We start from the raw sequence: 17,115 nt of genomic DNA, 5'->3' as shown, positions 1-17,115 counted from the left end.
ATCATTTTAATATTATTTCACGTACTTACTAAAGCCCTGAGTGCAAGAAACTTGCATTAAACGCAGACCGTAACTTCAGCGGGCTGCCAGCTGCCAATTTAATGTACCTCCTCCCTCCATAGCTCAATAGAAACCGCAATCAAAATAGCCGCCAGTTGCGTTTGCACCCGCTGAGACGGGAACTGCGGCTGGGGCCAGGGCTGGGGCTAGGGTTGGGGCTAGGGCTGGTGCTAAAGTTACACTTGCAGTCGCACCTCCCACTTTGTGAGTTGCTACCCTAGCGCAGTCCTTATATAAGCTACATAAAATTCAAAGTGCTGCTGCCCCTGTGGCTGCTTCTCAACGGGTGCGTTCAACTTTTACGTATTCGGGCGCTATAAATGTCATATTTTATCTGCTGCTTCTGCTGCTGCTGCTGCTGCGTCATCGTCCTCGTCCACATCTTCGTCGATGTCTGTCTAAAAATAACACTTTCTAGCTTCAAACTTTATTAAAAATTTATATAAACTTAATGTTGGCACTGACTTAGGGCTTGCCTTTGCCTTTGGGTTTAAAGTTTCATCAGTCGCATTTGGTTTTACGGCTGCCCCGAAAAGCAGGCAACCATTTTTTGCTGCGGCTATTTATAGTGAGGGTGCCCAATTGGGCAGCCAAGGGCATTGGCATTTGTATAATTTAATATTTATATATTTATATACATCTGTGGGCAGTGGCCGCAATAGATCAAAGAGCTGAGCTTCATTAGGTGACCACAGTGTTAGTGAGCGATTGAACAAATATTTTTGAAGCGGAAAAGTAAATATCAATACCCTCAAAATGTTTTCAAAGTTAGATTTACTAATGAATACTTCTTAAGCAAAATCACATTTTTAAGATATAAATAAAAAAACAAAAATTATTATTTGTGCTGAAATATAAAATATTTAATGAACTTTGAGATTCATTACTCTGTTTGCAACTGTACGTATTTTTTTTATACTGGCAACAAGTTTAATTTTTATCTGAATGAATTTTCCATTATAGGTTGCCAAAAATACGTGATTTGAAATTCAAATTAAATTAATGTGGGATAATAACTAATTTTAAGTCCATGCCCAGTAAAAATATACAACATGAAAAGAGCTTGGTTAGTTCTGAGAATATAAAAAAGCCATAGAAAAGAGTCTCCTAGTGATAAGTGCCTATAATTATATGCTTAACCTTTTGATATTGGCTATGCAGGGTATACAAAGCAGTATAAGTAGTAAAAGACAAAAAGTACATTCTTAGGCATCATCACCTCAGCAACAGTCTGTCTGTCTTTATACATAAGTAGATTATAAAGAGTTTCCCGCTGAAACTCAGAGACAATAAATTTATAATATTCGTTTACTTGTTGTGGACTTATCGTGTCCCTGGCATTGATAAACATCGAGTTTCAATCACACTTGACTCTTTCTAGAACTACAAAACATAATGTTTTGATTACAGCTAAGACTATACAATTTTTTCTAGAGAAACAGAGGTACATAAACAATCAATTTTATAATGTAATAGCACTATCAATTGAATTTCAATTTCTTTTGAGCATATATGTACAACAAGCATATCTAAGCTTTGTATCAACTCAATGTCATGAAGACGCTGAGCTGTACGGTTCAGTTTCGCAGAAGACGCTTAAGGCGACATGAGTCGACTCCAGACAGAGGCAGCAGCAGCAAATGACCAAGGTAAGAGATCCAACCTCTAAGTCGCAGCCACTGGCAGCACCTGAACTGGGCACAAACCGCTCGAAGGGTACTCATTTAGCTGGCTAATGCAGTCTGCTGGTGCTCGTAGTTTATTTAAATTAAACCTTTTTTGAAGCAAACGTGCATGTGTTAGTGTGTGTGTATGTATCTTTTTCAATTAAGTTTCTAGGCCAGCCACAAACAAGAACAACAACAACAAGAACAACAACAACGAGAACAGCCACAAGGTAGACAAGCAGCTGCTCTTGATATTGTTGATAATGAGAATGATAATAATGATGATGATGTTGGCGACAGCGTCCAAACAGTAAAAGAAGAAGAGGAGCACCATGAAGAAGTCTAACAAATTGCAAAATCCACATCAAGCCACACCTTAAGCAAACAGCTTTGACTGCATTTCGCACCGCCCCAAACTTGACTGCGCACACCGTGCGTATACTTAACGTTAAACCCTAAACCACTAAAACCAACTAAAGAAAACAAGCAGCAACGTCGCCATCAAGTGCTCTTGGTCGAAAAGGGGGAGGTGGAAGTGAGTGAAAGCAGAGAGAATGTGCTGTGGTAACACTTTAGGGGGTTCTGTCATGCTTTTCCCCACCTAAACGTAGCATTTTATTTAAACTGCAGTTAATTTTCACTAAAACATTTTAATTGTATTTTTGTAATCTGTCTTCCACTAGTTTTACATGCGGCCAAAGCAAACAGCCACCAGACAAGTCAGACGACAGCAGTTGCCGCCCAAAATAATCCACAGTGGTGCAAAATAAAGAGTAAAATAGTTGTCACTTAAGAAATAAAAGTTTAAAGTTTAGATTTTCTTGCTAGAATTTTAAAGAATCGTTCGGAGGAACAAATAAAAATATAATTGAAAAATCCAATTTTTCTATCAATTAATCTATTTCTATCTATCAGGTATTATCTTAAGGCATATATTGAGTTGGAAAAAACCTTTCTCTTATAATCCTCAATATATATATATATATATTTAATAAATACCATTGGGAACTTTTCTTAAAACCATCTTGAAGAAATTTGAATTTCTTTAATTTCTATCCAAAGATATACATTTTATTGGAACCTTTTCGCTAATAATATTCAATATACATTTTTTTAATAAATATTATTGGAAACTATTCTCTAATACTCCGGAATATATAAATTCATTTTAAAGAAGAATTTATATTATATTTATTTTATATAAATTTAATTTATTTCTATTTTATTTATTTTATTTTACTTTCGCTTTAGTAAAATGTATTATCTAAAGATATCTTTTGATTTTGGTTCTTTTCTCTGGTAATCCTGAATATATAAATGCATTTTTTTTTTGTAATGTATATTGTATTTATTGAAGATGATTGCCTTTTCTTTCTATTTTGTTGAAATTATTTTGATCATTAAATTTTATATTAATATTTTATATTTTTATTGTTTTCTTTTAATTTTCTAAGAGCTCGAAAATATAGATTTGTTCCACAGGAATTAAAAATTGCTCTGCTAAATATGTATGATACTCAATATTATTTTCTGTTCGGAAAGTTCCTCAATCAAAATCTTTCTACAGACTTTCAACAAACTTTGTTAAATTATTAAGAATTTATCTTGAAAAAGAGGGAGTTGTTAGACTATTAATCTGATTTTCGATTTATTCATTGACAGTCACATAAAGTGCTAACCACAGTTAAAGTGGCGGCATTTGGCAACGCCTTAGCATTTTTTTTTTTTTGAGGGGGCTTCGGGTTAGGGGCAATGGCAGTTTTACAGCTGCGGCCAAAATGGCAAAGCCACTGCCATTTTTAATGCAATAAAAGTCAACTTAAAATATGCAAATTACGGTAGTTTCAAATTTGTGCAGACTGCCGCGACTTTCACTGCAAGCCTCTGCGCAACCGTACCGTACACCCGCCCGCCCGCTGTGCCCACAAATATCCGACGACTCAGTTTGGAGTTGTCCGGCGTTGGTTGCCTGGTGCGAAATGTCATTAACATTTCTCTGGGCCATGGACTTTTAATTGTCTGGTTGAGTCTGGGGTCGCAGTCGGTTCTGGCCCGCTTTGACCTGGCCACAGCAGAGCGCAGCAACGCCTTTGAAGTTGGCCAAGACATTAATGTATATTAGTGTCGCAATAAATTAAAAGCATTTTGCTGTTCATATTTGCGCCAGCAGCGCACTTAAAACTAATTGCAGACTAGCTGAAAATGCCCATTTAAATTGTCCAGGTTTTAGTTCAGCGGCATAAAGCATTTTGTGTAATCAAATACAAATAAAGCCTCAACGTAATTCTCCAAATACAAATCACCTCACACCTCGCCACACCGTTAAATCCACTAATGAGCCATATCACGTTACTGCAACTACAAATTCCGGAGATGTTTCTTTGTATTGTTTGTCAAAAAAGAAAAAAACGGAAAAATAACAGCACGAGGAGCGCACACGAAGCCAGCGCAAGGCACTGGGGCGAGGCGTGTGTCAGCCATAACAAAAGCGTCAAATCTAACAATGCGGGGGAGGGTTGGTAGCGGGTCTAGAGGGTCGCGCGTTTCCATCACTAAGCCGCTTAGCGCAAGGTGTCAAGTTTAAAAATCAATTACTTCAAAGTATAACAATAAGAAATCGAGCTACCCGCACACCCTCCGCCCACGGAAATCACGAACCCTCAAAACTTGGGCGCGTCCTATGGCATCGGCTTACGGCAAAGGCTGAAAATGTTTGTAAACATGAAATGCGATTCGCAGGCAATCGATAAAAGTGCCGCAACTGACATAGCACCTGCCCACTAGCCCCGCCTCACGTTTAAACAATATATAACGCGTTCAAGCTCTTCTCGGCGATTCTCATTGCACGTGTGTTTTGCACTTAAAGTGAATTAAACAAATGACAATTATTGGAATGAATTCCTGTTTGGGCATAATTTAAGTAATCAGATTGAGCGTCTTCACAAAGTTGCAGGAAATTAACCTTTTCAAGCAATTTCATCACTTTAACTCGAATCAAATAAGTTCAAGATTGATTAAATAGAAAATCAGATAAAATCGCTAAGTTAAATTCTATGTTATTAATTTAAGTCTTGATTCAGGTTCTTTTATCGGAACAATGATAGATCTGTTACATAACTCATTAAATAACAGCTGGCCCGAAATGTTTTCCGACCACGTTCAACACGACCCACAAATGGATACGCAACAAGAAATTCATAGCCCACTTTTGGGAACTCGCTTCGTTTTTGGAATACGCTAAAGGCGGCGCGTGTTTTGTACAAGTTCTCAACTTAAATTGCGCAGCGAACGCGTTTTGATGGCACGCACATATAACATCCACCTCCACCTCCACCTTCCCCTCTATCTACTCCTGCTGCTGCTAGCCCCTGCCCTGCTCCTCTTTGGGCAGCTGCTACGACGCATGCAAAATGCGTTGTGTAGCCTTTGATTGATGAAGTTGTTGCGGAGTTGGGCGCCACTTTGGCCCAAAATTGTGGGCCTGGCCGAGTGTTAAACACTAATGGCAGCTTAAATTAGATTAGAGAGCTTTCTCTACCCCCACCCCCGCTCACACACACAGTCGGAGTGAGTGTGAAGCGTGACTAGCGCATTTGCGCCATTTCCGCTTCCGCTTGCATTTGAATTTTATAGCATTATTTTCATTTTTGCGGGCGGCCATTTATTTAAACTATTTGGCAACCCACGCAAAAAAAATAAATAAATATCCCTGTATCAAATATCAACTCATAAAAATAGCACAAAAACACATAAATAAGATTTATTGTTATAGTTGCCACGCATAAACACACACACACACACGCACGCGGTGGCACATTCCAATGGCCATTACGTATACGCAGTGGATTTGTTTTTTTGCTGGGTGTTAAATCTAACGTAAAAATTACGCTACAAATTAAACACAAATATTTGCTTAGAAGCATTAAAATACACTTTCTGTAAAGTTTGCGGACTTTGGCAAGCGTTTTGACCAAATGCAACTATAAAGTATGAGGTATAGTCCAGGGATTTAAGTGAATTGTTTTTTATAAGCTGAACATATAGAACAGTCGCATGGTGTCAAGCTTAAAAGTATTACCATTTTTATACATCTTTTCCCAAAATAATTCAATATAAATTAAACTATTAAACACAGGTGGCGATTTATATCACGCATTAAAATCATCACTATCGACTAGCTAGGGGTCATCTAAAGAATCGTGGAATTGGTGGAATTCGAATGCGGAGGAGATTGCGGAGGTATAAACTAATCGATCTCTCAGCTCGGTTAATATAACCAACCTGTTTTATAATTTTAGACTTTACTGTAGAATAAATTGTATTGTATTTATTCAAATCAGTTTAATTCAAGTTGTTCCTTTAATAACAGTAAAATTTAAAATAAAACAAATTTGAGAGAATAAAATCAACTATTTAAAATGTGTTATAATTATTTTTCTTTTAATTATTTTTTATAAAAACTCATCAAAAAATGCTTCAGTACTTCGAATAATTTTAATATATGTTGGCTTGAGTATTCACTCCAAATAAATATAAAAAATTATGTAATTGAATTATATTAATGTTTTCTTTTTTTTTATATTTAAGAAGCTTGAAATAAACATTTGAATTCAGCTATTAAATTTGTTTAGGCATTAACTGAATTAAATATATCGTTTCAAATAATATTGTATATTTTTTTTAGAAAGGTTAGATAAATAATTTATACAATACACTGACTTGAAAATATTTATACTATCTATGATGTTATGTCCATTTATTTAATCACACTTGTGAGTGTATTTTAGCCCCGTTTTTTATAAAAATTAACAAAGCTTTTGTTTGCTTTTCAGCTATCGTGTCAGCCAACTAAGCACAAATATTTTGAGTAACAGTTTTTTTCCACTGTTTTGTTATTTATTTAGTTTTTGTTTTTTTTTTGCGCTCTGCTTTTGACCACGTGAGCTGCTCTTGTGTGTGTGAGTGTGTGTGTGTATGTAGAATTTCATGGTTACAAATAGTTAATGTACAGTTAATTATTACATAATCACTCGCCCGCACGGCATACGGCAACTGGACATAGCCCCGGCGCTGGAACTCTTGGCCGCTGCCAAGTCCATTGACTCGCTGCTTAAATTTATTTAGGGCTCATTCCAGCTACCGGCCATAAATATTAATTAAAAAACAAGGCAACAAAAATAGAGCACCATCACGAATAATCAACAAAAGGGTTGCCCGTCTGACCCGAAACATTTCCTGTAACTCAATTGTTATTACGTTTTTATTTAGGCTAAGGCGATGGCTAAGAACGCACAACAACTATAACAAATGATGGGGCCCATCCAGCAGTTCGTTGGTGCGAGGCCCATTTTTAAATTACTGCCTATAAATACGCTAATAATTTGTGGTTTCTCGTACTGCTCAAGTCAAGACTTCTGTGTGAAAAGACTTGGCCATTAAAGGCTGCAGCCGATGGCCTATAACATGTCATTAAATTGAGTAACAATCAGTGAACAATTCGATTCATTATCTAAATTAATCTTGTCTAACATACTTGTATAAACATAGAATAAAAGACCTTCACCCACAAAATTACTTGCACACGTGCAGCAAATTAGTTGATTGGAAGAACTCTAGATTAAATCTAAGGGGCCAACTTTTAAATAATATGAACACTTATTTGAACGTTTATTAGGCTATTTTTGAATTCGTTCGTGTTTATATTATATTTGTCCAAAATCTATTCTTAATACACTTATTTGAACGTTTATTAGGCTATTTTTGAATTCGTTCGTGTTTACTTAAAAAGGGTTGACGGTTTAGCTGACTTGAGGCTGAAAAGTATTTTAGGTCAGACGCTAAGTTACTGGTATAAATAAAAGCTAAAGCCAGTGGCTAAGGAAGTTTTGATTTTGTATTTATTTTTCTGCTCAGTATTGATTATTTATCAAATATTAGAAAACTTCTATGCTAAATTTGTCGCATAGCTCATATTATCTATATATAAGTACTTGCTTAAAATACTCCATCTAACATACTAACTAAATATTTAGAAAAAAAAAATATAAAAATTGTTCTTGCTTTTCTTTATGTACAAAAAATATAATCATTTAAATTAATTTTAGAAAACTAACCACAAAACAAATTTGCTTCTTTCTTAGTTTTAAAAAAAAGAAGAATATTCATTTAAATTTTTTCTCCTTATCTTCATATTAACGACTTGTTTTGAATTTACCTACATAAAATAAATTATTTCAAAATAAAAGTTTGCATTTGTCTAAGTTTTTCTATAGTTTAGAAATATATAACTTATCACATAAAATAAAATAATTTGATTTTTTCAAGATGTGGAAAAAAAACTTTAAAAAAATAAATATATTATGTCTTTCTTCAAATTAAGAACTTTAAAAAAATATAAAATAAACATAATTTGAATATTTCTTAGGTTTGGTTATAATAATATAATAAAATATAAAATTAATTTGCTAATGACTATATAAAATTATATTGTCCAAAATAATAATTTGGAAATTCAAATTTTCAAATTTTCTTTAAGTACCAAGAAATAATAATTTGCATTTCTCTTAGTTTTTCTCCATATTAAAGACTGGCCTTGGAACTGTCCACACAAAATAAATTGAATGACATCCCAAATAGAATTGTTCAAAGTATTTGTGCGACCGCTTCTTGGGGCGAAGATTGAGTATAAAATTGCTTTCTAAACGTCGGGCAAATTGTTTGGCTGACAAACTGGAGAGCTCCAAAGGCGGCAAACAGCAGCCGCAGCAGCAGCAGCAGCAAAAGGCAAGTTGATTGAAAAGTTGTTGGCCAACTGGTTGAGGTAGTTACCAAGCTGGTTGGGGACTGTTAAGCTGGGGATTGTGCATGAGGCGTGTGGGGGCTATACTCCCCGTTGGCCTGAAGCTCTGCAGCAGCAGCAGTTCTCTACCCCTCTCCCTCTCTTTCGCGCACAGGTAACTTTTAGCAAAACACTTTGCACATGTTTTTGGTGCGTTGCGAGCTATTTGACAAAAGTGCCAGGCCAAAAGCTGGGCTATTTATTATGCCTGGCACTTTGGGCCAAACAAGCACACACACACCAACGCATACACACAGAAACGCACACATGCATGCAAGTGGGCAACTGCGTAAATCATTTCCACTTTATGCGCTCTGTAAGCCAGACAATGTCAACAAACTGCAAAGACAGAAGACGTTCAGCAGCAGTAGCAGCCAAAGGGGGTCGGGGGTAGGGGTTGTCGTTGGCAGCGAGAGAGACAAGCATTATAACACATTAAAAAGTAGCTGCAGAGTGTGAAGATAAATTTGGGTGAGGGGTGCGGTGCAAGAGCGGGTGCGGGTGCGGGTGTGTTAGCAGTAAACGACAATCTCTTGCCAGCCAAAAACTTTGGCCGTTTAGAAAAGTGTCAAGCATTTTATCACACGAAGCAAAATCCACAACAACAACAAGAACAACAGCAGCCAGAGATGAAGCACAAGCAGGCCATAATAAATCTCGAAGCAAGAGAGCAAACAAGAGAGAGAGAGAGAGAGAGAGAGAGAGAGAGAGAGCGAGTCCGTGCAACGAGTTGCTCCCATAATGCATTGCAGCTTAGCGTGCGCCTAAAAGTATGCAACGTGTAACAGTAAACAGCGACTGAGTCGAGGGACTGACTAACTGACTGACTAACTGACTGACTAACTGACTGACTGACTGACGGACTGACGGACGGACTGAGTGAGTGGCCAACTGACAGTTGGCCATTTGCTAAGTTTGTCCGCACAAACCGAAAAACTTGTCAACATGTTGAGTGCAGCAGCGCCTCCGGGAGAAGTCGCCGCAGTTACCCGCACAAACTTTGTGGCAAGCGAAAAATATATGAAAAAAAAAAGCATATTCGACTGGGAGATACCCTGTAAGCTGCCTAGCAGTGCTGTCAGTCGATGCTTTGCGGACAAAAAATGATAAAAAGCATTATAAAATTATTCTGCAGGGAAAATCAAAGTCTTATAACGTTCGTAAACTAAAAGCATTCTGATTCAACTGACTTGAGTTTCAAAAGTTTTGAGAAACAAATATACAATAGAGAATCTCGAAAAGTGATACGGAAGTATGCTAAAAGTCTAAATCTGTTGAGCCCTTTGCTCAACCAGTGCACAGGGTTACAGGGTATAAAAACAACATGAATAAATAAAAAAGCGAAAAGAAACAAAAAAGAACTGTCATCAAAAATGAGCACGTGTTTGTTATTCGTGCGCTGGTTGCTCTTTTTCTCTTGTTTTTGTTGGCCAGTGTTTAGTTTGTACAGGTGCATTCCTGCGGGAGGCAGCTTAACCATTGTGCTGGCCCGCATCGTGAGTGGATTTTGCGGATTTTCAGCATATAAAACAAACAGCAAAGACAACAACTTATTTGGGCACTTGATAATTGCATTTGAGATTAACAAACAAATACATATAAAGATCCGACAATACAAGTATCTACAGATTAGATATTTGTGTAAATATTTTATACGTGGCCACAAAAAGGAAGTATAAATAAAATAACTCAATTTTCAGCCGATTACTCCCAGAGGAACTATAAGTTATAATAGTCGCATGTTGGGATTTATGTTTGGATTTATCAAAAGGTTTATTTAAGTATTCAATTCGTATGCAAAACTTTTGAAATTTTCTTAACTAAACTAATTTATTTGGAATGTCTCAAGATTTAGGCCTTGCCTTGACAGCTGACGGGTTAAAACTATTAATCTTTGCCAAAATCTCTGGCCAAGACAATGCCTGTCGGAGTTGCTAATAAAATAAGTTGACGTCAGGTTTGGTGACGAATTTTCATTGAATTTTTAATTACAGCTGAGATGAATTGACAAGCGGTTGGCAGGTGTTTCATGTTGCCCACCTGCGGCTTTAATTAATTAAGAGTGAAGCTGAAAATTTCAGCGTGAGAGTGAGAGAGAGGGAGAGAGAGACTTTTTGTGTGTGCGCGGGGTTAAAAGTTTTCCCTTTTCGGGATATTTTAAAACGAGCCGAGCCGGAAAACATCTGCAAGACATTAAAGAGTCTGTTGGGTGTGAGTTGTAATTTTATAGCGTTGTAAATTTGTGGGCAGCTGTAACTTTTTCTGTTTACTCTTAACGACTGCTAATACCCTTTGGCAAACAGGAAAATATATATTGAGCAGCATCTACTAAGCGTAGACAAATGTGTGCATTTAACTATCAGTTGTAGTCGCAATTGACTTAGTTTCATTTTGTAAAAGTTAACTACAAAATGTTGCAATTTGTATTAAAAAGTCTCAAACCTCATCTCTATTAATTTGGCTTAAATATTTTCAATAAATATTGCATTGTAGTATATTTTCTAAAGAGCCATTTGATGGTCTGGCATACCCGTGCTCACACATGAAAGACTTTCTTAACTATGAGTGGAAGAATAAAGAAATCATTCATGAAAAATTTCTGCTTTAAGGATACTCTTAGAAACAAATAGGAACTTAAAAATATTATATTTAATGACCTATAATTTGTATCTAGTTTAAGAAAATGTATTTAATATACTAAAAATACCCTCATCAAGGAGTATCTGAGAGGCGCATATTCCTGCAGCTGAATAATTTTTAGTTATTAAGGCGTGTCGAGACAAAGAGCAAATTACGCCGCTTATCTGCACAATTTACGTGCTCGGGCACAAAGGACCCCGCCAGGCAGGTCCTTTTTGTCTGCAGCGCTGCATTTTGGAGTCTTTGTGCGCGGCGAGCACAGAATTTGTGAATTTCACGTCGAGCGGCAGAATTTCGCCAAAATCAAATGCAGCGCGTGCCTCAAATTCAAAGGGATTCAAAGCGAAAGCTTTAAAACAAAAGACCCAAAAAAGCGAAAGCACGCAAACGCCTTGAAGCCAAGGCTACAAGGATGCGAACGCAATGCAGTTTCCATTACAAAGGACGCAGGACGCATCGCTGCAGCCATTAGAAAAGCGCAGCTTGTTGTCCAAAAATTCCATACAGAATGAAAGTTTTTCTCCCTTATTATACTCTGGTCGTTATTTTTTAAAGGGTATATTCGTCTTGAGTAGAAATTTATACAGAGTGAAAGTTTTCCTACTTGACTATACTAAACTTTTTTTAAAGGGTATATTCGTTTCATGCAAATTTTCATACGGAATGAAAGTTTTTCTCCTATATTATATTCTGTTCCTTATATTGTAAAGGGTATGCTGGATTTGTGCACATTTTATACAGAGTTAAAGTTGTTCTTCTTTATTATACTCCGTATTTTTCCTAAAGGTTGTTTTGTGCTAAAATTCATTCAGAATAAAAGTTGTTCTTCTTTATTTTACTCTGTTTTTTTAGGGGTTTATTGGTTATTAAAATATATATACAGACTGTAAGTTTTTCTCCTTTATTTTTCTCTGATTTTTCTTAACGGGTATATTGGCTTTATGCAACATTTATAAAGAATTAAATATGTTCTCCTTAATTATAATTTTGTTTTTTTTTTTTGGAAAGGGTATATAGGTATTTTATAAATTTATGCAGAATGGGATTACTTAGAGAGTCCCTTAGTATACTCTGCTTTTAAAGAATTTTTAAAGTTTTTTTACTCTCATAATGCTGAACACTTCAAGCTTTGATTATATGTATATTCGTGTTATGTACTTTTGCATTATGAATATTCTGACTTGGTTTGTTTTTAATTGTGAACAGGGTATTGCGTAGTTGTATGCCCCCGACAACAACGTACCTACTTGATATTTTCTACTCTTGTGGGACTCCGCGCGAAGCCAGGCATAGAAATTACGACTTGTTGTAGAAGAGTGGGAGTGTGTAAGTGTGTGTGTGTGTGCGTGTGTGTGGTGCGCTCAAAAACATGCTACAAAATTGTAAAGAGCCGGCCGAAACGAGTTGCCAACTGCCGCCAGTGCCAGCAGCACCAATGGAGCCAGTTCTGCGAACAGAGTGGAGTGTGCGTGTGGCGGAGAGGGGGGAGGAGCCTGTGGGGGCAGCGAAGGGCCAAAGGCATGACTAGCATTTTTGTGACTTTCATGTACCATAAATTATTTTATGTTATTATTATACAATGCACACAACATGTAACGGGTTGAGAGAGTGGACAGAGGGAAGGTCGCGCGGGACGACAAGCAACAAGCAAAATGGTAAATTTTACTTTTATTGCGATTACGTTGACATCTTGTATGTGTTTGCCTTTTACGCTTATTTCGCGGCAAGGCGGAAGATTGGATGAAAATAAACCTTAGTAAATGCTAAAAGACAATAAGTCACATAAACCGAGCTGCCGTTAAAGCCGAGACATCAATTTAATAGACATAATTTATGTGAGATCGATGAGCTATAATATTACCAGAAATTGCGACAAACAGGTAAAATACGAGTAGGGAAGTTAAACAGAATTTTAATCAAATGATGTACTTCCTATAATCAAGAAGTTATTCCAGAAAATACTAACGCTAAATATTATGAATGATTATATTATTAGACTGCAAGTTTCTAGTTGCAAGTACTTAAGTTTATTCAGCTAAATACTATTAAACAAGGCAGCAAGTCGACTTTGAACCAAGCACTGGTTCCAACCAAGAAATTCAATTTATTTATTACTGTTAACCGAATCTTAACCAACATTTTGATCAAAAAGGTTTTGATTTTAAGGGTGAACCAGAACCAAAGCTTAAATAATTCATAACATTTATCTAAACATACTAGATGCCAATTCCGAAGACAATGCAAATTAAGTTTACAAAAATATAACAACATTTCTATAAAAATTCAATTGATTCATTAACATTTTCAAAATATACAAAACAAAACCTTCGTTCATGGATGTGAAAAACCAGGCTCGCGAAAAGAACTTTAAGCCATGGAATAAGTTCGAACAACGAAACGAACTAATAAACTTCTTTTAAAATTATGATTATGGTTGAGCTAGCAAATGCTTTCTTGTTTTCCTAACTAACAATTCCGAACGCAGCTTCAATTAGTAAGGAATGGAGCTCAAAAGTTTTCATTTCATGACCAGTAAATAAGATTTTTAAAGCATATTCAAATCCCGCGATTCGTTTGCTGGCACTGTCATGTGTTTTTTAAAAATTCCATAAGCGTATTTTTTGTGCTAATGGAGAGTTTAGACGAGCAAGTGCAGCCTTTATCGCTCCGCCGAGCGAGCGAGTGTCTGGGCTAAGGCAGTGGAAATGAGGTGGAACAAAGTGCAGCAGGCGCAGCTCAAAAGCTCAAAGACAAAGCGAAATGAAATCATAAATGCCCGGACACGTGCCATGGCAGGACGCAGAGCACCAACCACGTGCTCCGCTTGCAAGTTGCAAGCTGTGAGCTGCCGTTGCCGTTTGCGAGTTGCCACTTGCCCCATTTCGGAGCTGTGGCAACGAGGTGTTAAAGTTTTTGGCAAACTCCTGAATACGAGTTAGTTAAATATTTAAATTTATTTATTGGCGCCGCCTGGCAGCCCCCCTGAAAGTCCTTGCAGCCCGTTGCAGTCCGCTGGACGCCCATTTAAAATAATCAGGAAAACAACAAACAAAGCAGCGTGCAAACTTACCGTGTGCCTCTTTGCCGAGTCCAGTGCCAGCGCCCATGCCCATGGCAGCGCCGTGTCCAGAAGAACCGCCGCCGCCGCCGGCTCCTCCGGCCATAGAATGCTGGTGCGCTAATGTGACCGGCATTACGAGCGCCAGAGCCATAAAAATTTTCCACATTGTTAACGTGGCCATTTGACTTTTATTGCACTTCATTTTCATGCGCTGCTCCTATTTTACTATTTTTTCGTTTTTATTTTTTTGTAATTTCTTTTGGCCAAAAGCTGCAGTTGGCTTCCTTCTAATATTTTTTTTGTTGTTTTTTTTTTCCTTTCTTTTTCTGTGCGCCGCTTGTTGATTTTAATTTGATGTGACTTAAGTTGGATTTGGTTTGCAGATTTCGCCAGTCGCAGCTGCAGTTTTGGCCCGTCTGGTTGCCAGTCAGTTTATGCTTCACTTCTCACTCCCCTCTGCTCCACCTGCTGCGGCTACAGCCTCTGTCTAGTGGTAGCACATTTCGGTGGCGCCGCACCGGCAGCAGCTATAAGAGAATTGGAGAAAGAAAGTTGAAAAAAAAATGCCATCAGTTGAGTACGTTGAAAAGTTTATTTTAGAATGTTGGTTGGGCGGGAAGGAGGCTTTCTTTGGGCGGTAGCTAGTTAAAAAGTTGTGAAAGTTTTCGTTAAAGTCAAATTGAAGCCGCAATTATCGAGTTGTAAGGCGCAGATACGCACACTCACACCCACAAACACACCCCCCCCCCCCCCACACACACACAGGCGTGCTCTATCCCCGGAGAAGTTCGAGCTAAGCCACATCGGAATGAACAATTTTTGAAGCAACTGTTCGGTTTGTCAACTTGTTGAAAAAGTTTTTACATTCCTATTCCTTAAGGGCAGCAACTTCTCAAGTTGTTTAAAATATATGTCAAAAGCATAAGATATATATTTAATTTATGCTTATTCAAGAAAAGAAAATTAGAAAGTAAATTATTCCTAACTTAAGAGTCTACGATTGACCGAGGTAATAATAATTCGGGAGAGAATCTCGCCAAACGGGACGGTCTTTGAGTCCCAATTGGGACAGGGTTAATCGAAAATAATGTCAAATAAGGTCTACGATAAAATATTAAAAATATTAAAAATTAAAATAAAAAATGTATTTTAAATACTTTTAAATTTCTCCCAATTTTAAAAAGTGTTTTCCTGTTTAGAACATTTAAGGAAAAGCATTTGTTTGATTGCAGCTAATATAATTATTTTGTGAAAATAAAACAGAAATAATAATTATTTATAAAAAAAATCTTAAATGGAACATAAATATTTTATGAAATATATATAGAATAATAATGATAGTTATTAAATATGTAAAATAATATATAAATAATACATAAGACACAATACAATATAATACCAAAGCAATTCCAGAATTAACAATGTATTTAGTATTTAATTAATTTTATTTCACTTTAAAAAACCGAACCTGAACATTAGGAGCAAAAAATTTAAAATTCATTGTGCTCTCAACTGTCCAGAACTTGTCAGACCCAATCAATTTAATAAAAAAGATACCCATATCGAAACTAGCAGCATTTAGTCATATATATTTCTGCTCGAAAATCGGGTATTCACAATTTCCCAAGCCACGCAATTGTCACAGTTTCACATAAATGTATTGAAATTGGTTTAATACCAGTTGCACAGAATTCAGTTTTCTTTTCAATAATCAGCGCAATAAGAGTTCCTTTCTTTGGTTTCCATATCCAACACACAACAAACTCAATGATATTCGCACATGGTACGAGTTTGAGTACTATTTTGAGTGTCACAGAGGCTCTTTGTATGGCATCCAAATACCATTCGCAATCGCATTTCCATTCCCAAGTAGCTGGCGCAGATAAAGCCACGACGCGGCAACAAACAAAAATTTACAATTTCCGGCAAGTCCCTTAACGCCCCCCCCCCTCTCTCGCTCTCTTTGAACCCACCTGCAACCCCCCCTCAGACGTAGTAGATTGCCAGCGTTCGATAAAAATGTTGCCGTGGGGGCCAGAGAAAATTCAAAGGGGATGCTGCAAACGCAAATAAAAACAAGAAGAAAAGAAAATAACTAACATAAAAATTAAGGTACAAAAATTTGACACACGACAGAAAAAAAAAATGGGAAAAAGGCAAAAGCCACTCATATATCTTAACGTGTTAAAAAAAAATTCTATAAAAATGCTCAGATGCAAATAATAATGATGATTTGCAAATACAAAATGAAGCTGACAACAAACTTGGCAACAAGAAAACGAAGCGATAAGGAAGGCGGAGTGGAAAAGGTAAAAGAAATGCTGACAAGCAAAAGGTAGCGCTAATAAATAGACACAAAGGCTGATGCCATGAGAAGGTTGCAACAGATACAACACGCCAAAGGGCCAAAAGGTTCACAGTCTAGGCAATGATATAATATTGTAAACGGGTTGCGGCTGGGCTGGCTGAGAAGGCAGCGTAGGAAATAAGAAAAGTCGCCGGCAAATCAATAGAAACGCAACCTGGGCAATTTTTACAGTTTACCTGTCCCTTTTTTTCTGGGTACTCTACAAGCCTTAGGGTATTCCGCATGTGTCTGGTGATTGAGAAGATATTCGATTTCTATTTCTACCTCAAATAGGAATTGAGCCTTATTTTTGATAATTTTTAAGGATACCAGGAAAATGTATATGTTCTTATTGGGCAAACGGAGTTTTTAATTGGATATATAAATAAAATAAAATCTAGTTAAATATAAAAAAATTACAAATAATGTCTTCTTGATCATTTTTAAAGGGTAACTTAACTATGCACCCAAAAAGAGCAATGAGAATTCGTTTTTGGGACGC

The 17,115-nt window shown here is 36.8% G+C and overlaps 1 protein-coding gene and 1 long non-coding RNA gene across 3 annotated transcripts in view; one reads left to right on the top strand and one right to left on the bottom strand.

Annotated features, from left to right (window-relative positions):
• The window catches only part of side-II (sidestep II), a 77,313-nt gene extending 62,801 nt beyond the window's left edge, over nucleotides 1–14,512 (bottom strand). The window contains exon 1 of one of the 2 annotated variants that reach the window (XM_064697537.1): nucleotides 14,276–14,512. In XM_064697537.1, the coding sequence (XP_064553607.1) occupies nucleotides 14,276–14,474 (199 nt within the window). In that variant the 5' untranslated portion in view covers nucleotides 14,475–14,512. The remainder of the gene's footprint in view (nucleotides 1–14,275) is intronic. The other variant, XM_064697539.1, reaches the window with a different exon arrangement.
• On the top strand, nucleotides 1,579–2,541 carry LOC135439299 (uncharacterized). Its single transcript, XR_010438023.1, has 2 exons — nucleotides 1,579–1,709; nucleotides 1,864–2,541. It is a non-coding gene; the product is annotated as an uncharacterized LOC135439299 (long non-coding RNA).
• Nucleotides 14,513–17,115: the final 2,603 nt, after the last annotated feature.

Source organism: Drosophila montana, unplaced genomic scaffold (assembly GCF_035044405.1).
Source record: "Drosophila montana isolate Dmon_TW-CO22-7 unplaced genomic scaffold, ASM3504440v1 contig_402_1, whole genome shotgun sequence".
NCBI classification, from domain to species: domain Eukaryota; kingdom Metazoa; phylum Arthropoda; class Insecta; order Diptera; family Drosophilidae; genus Drosophila; species Drosophila montana.
This window is presented reverse-complemented; position numbering and strand designations above follow the sequence as displayed.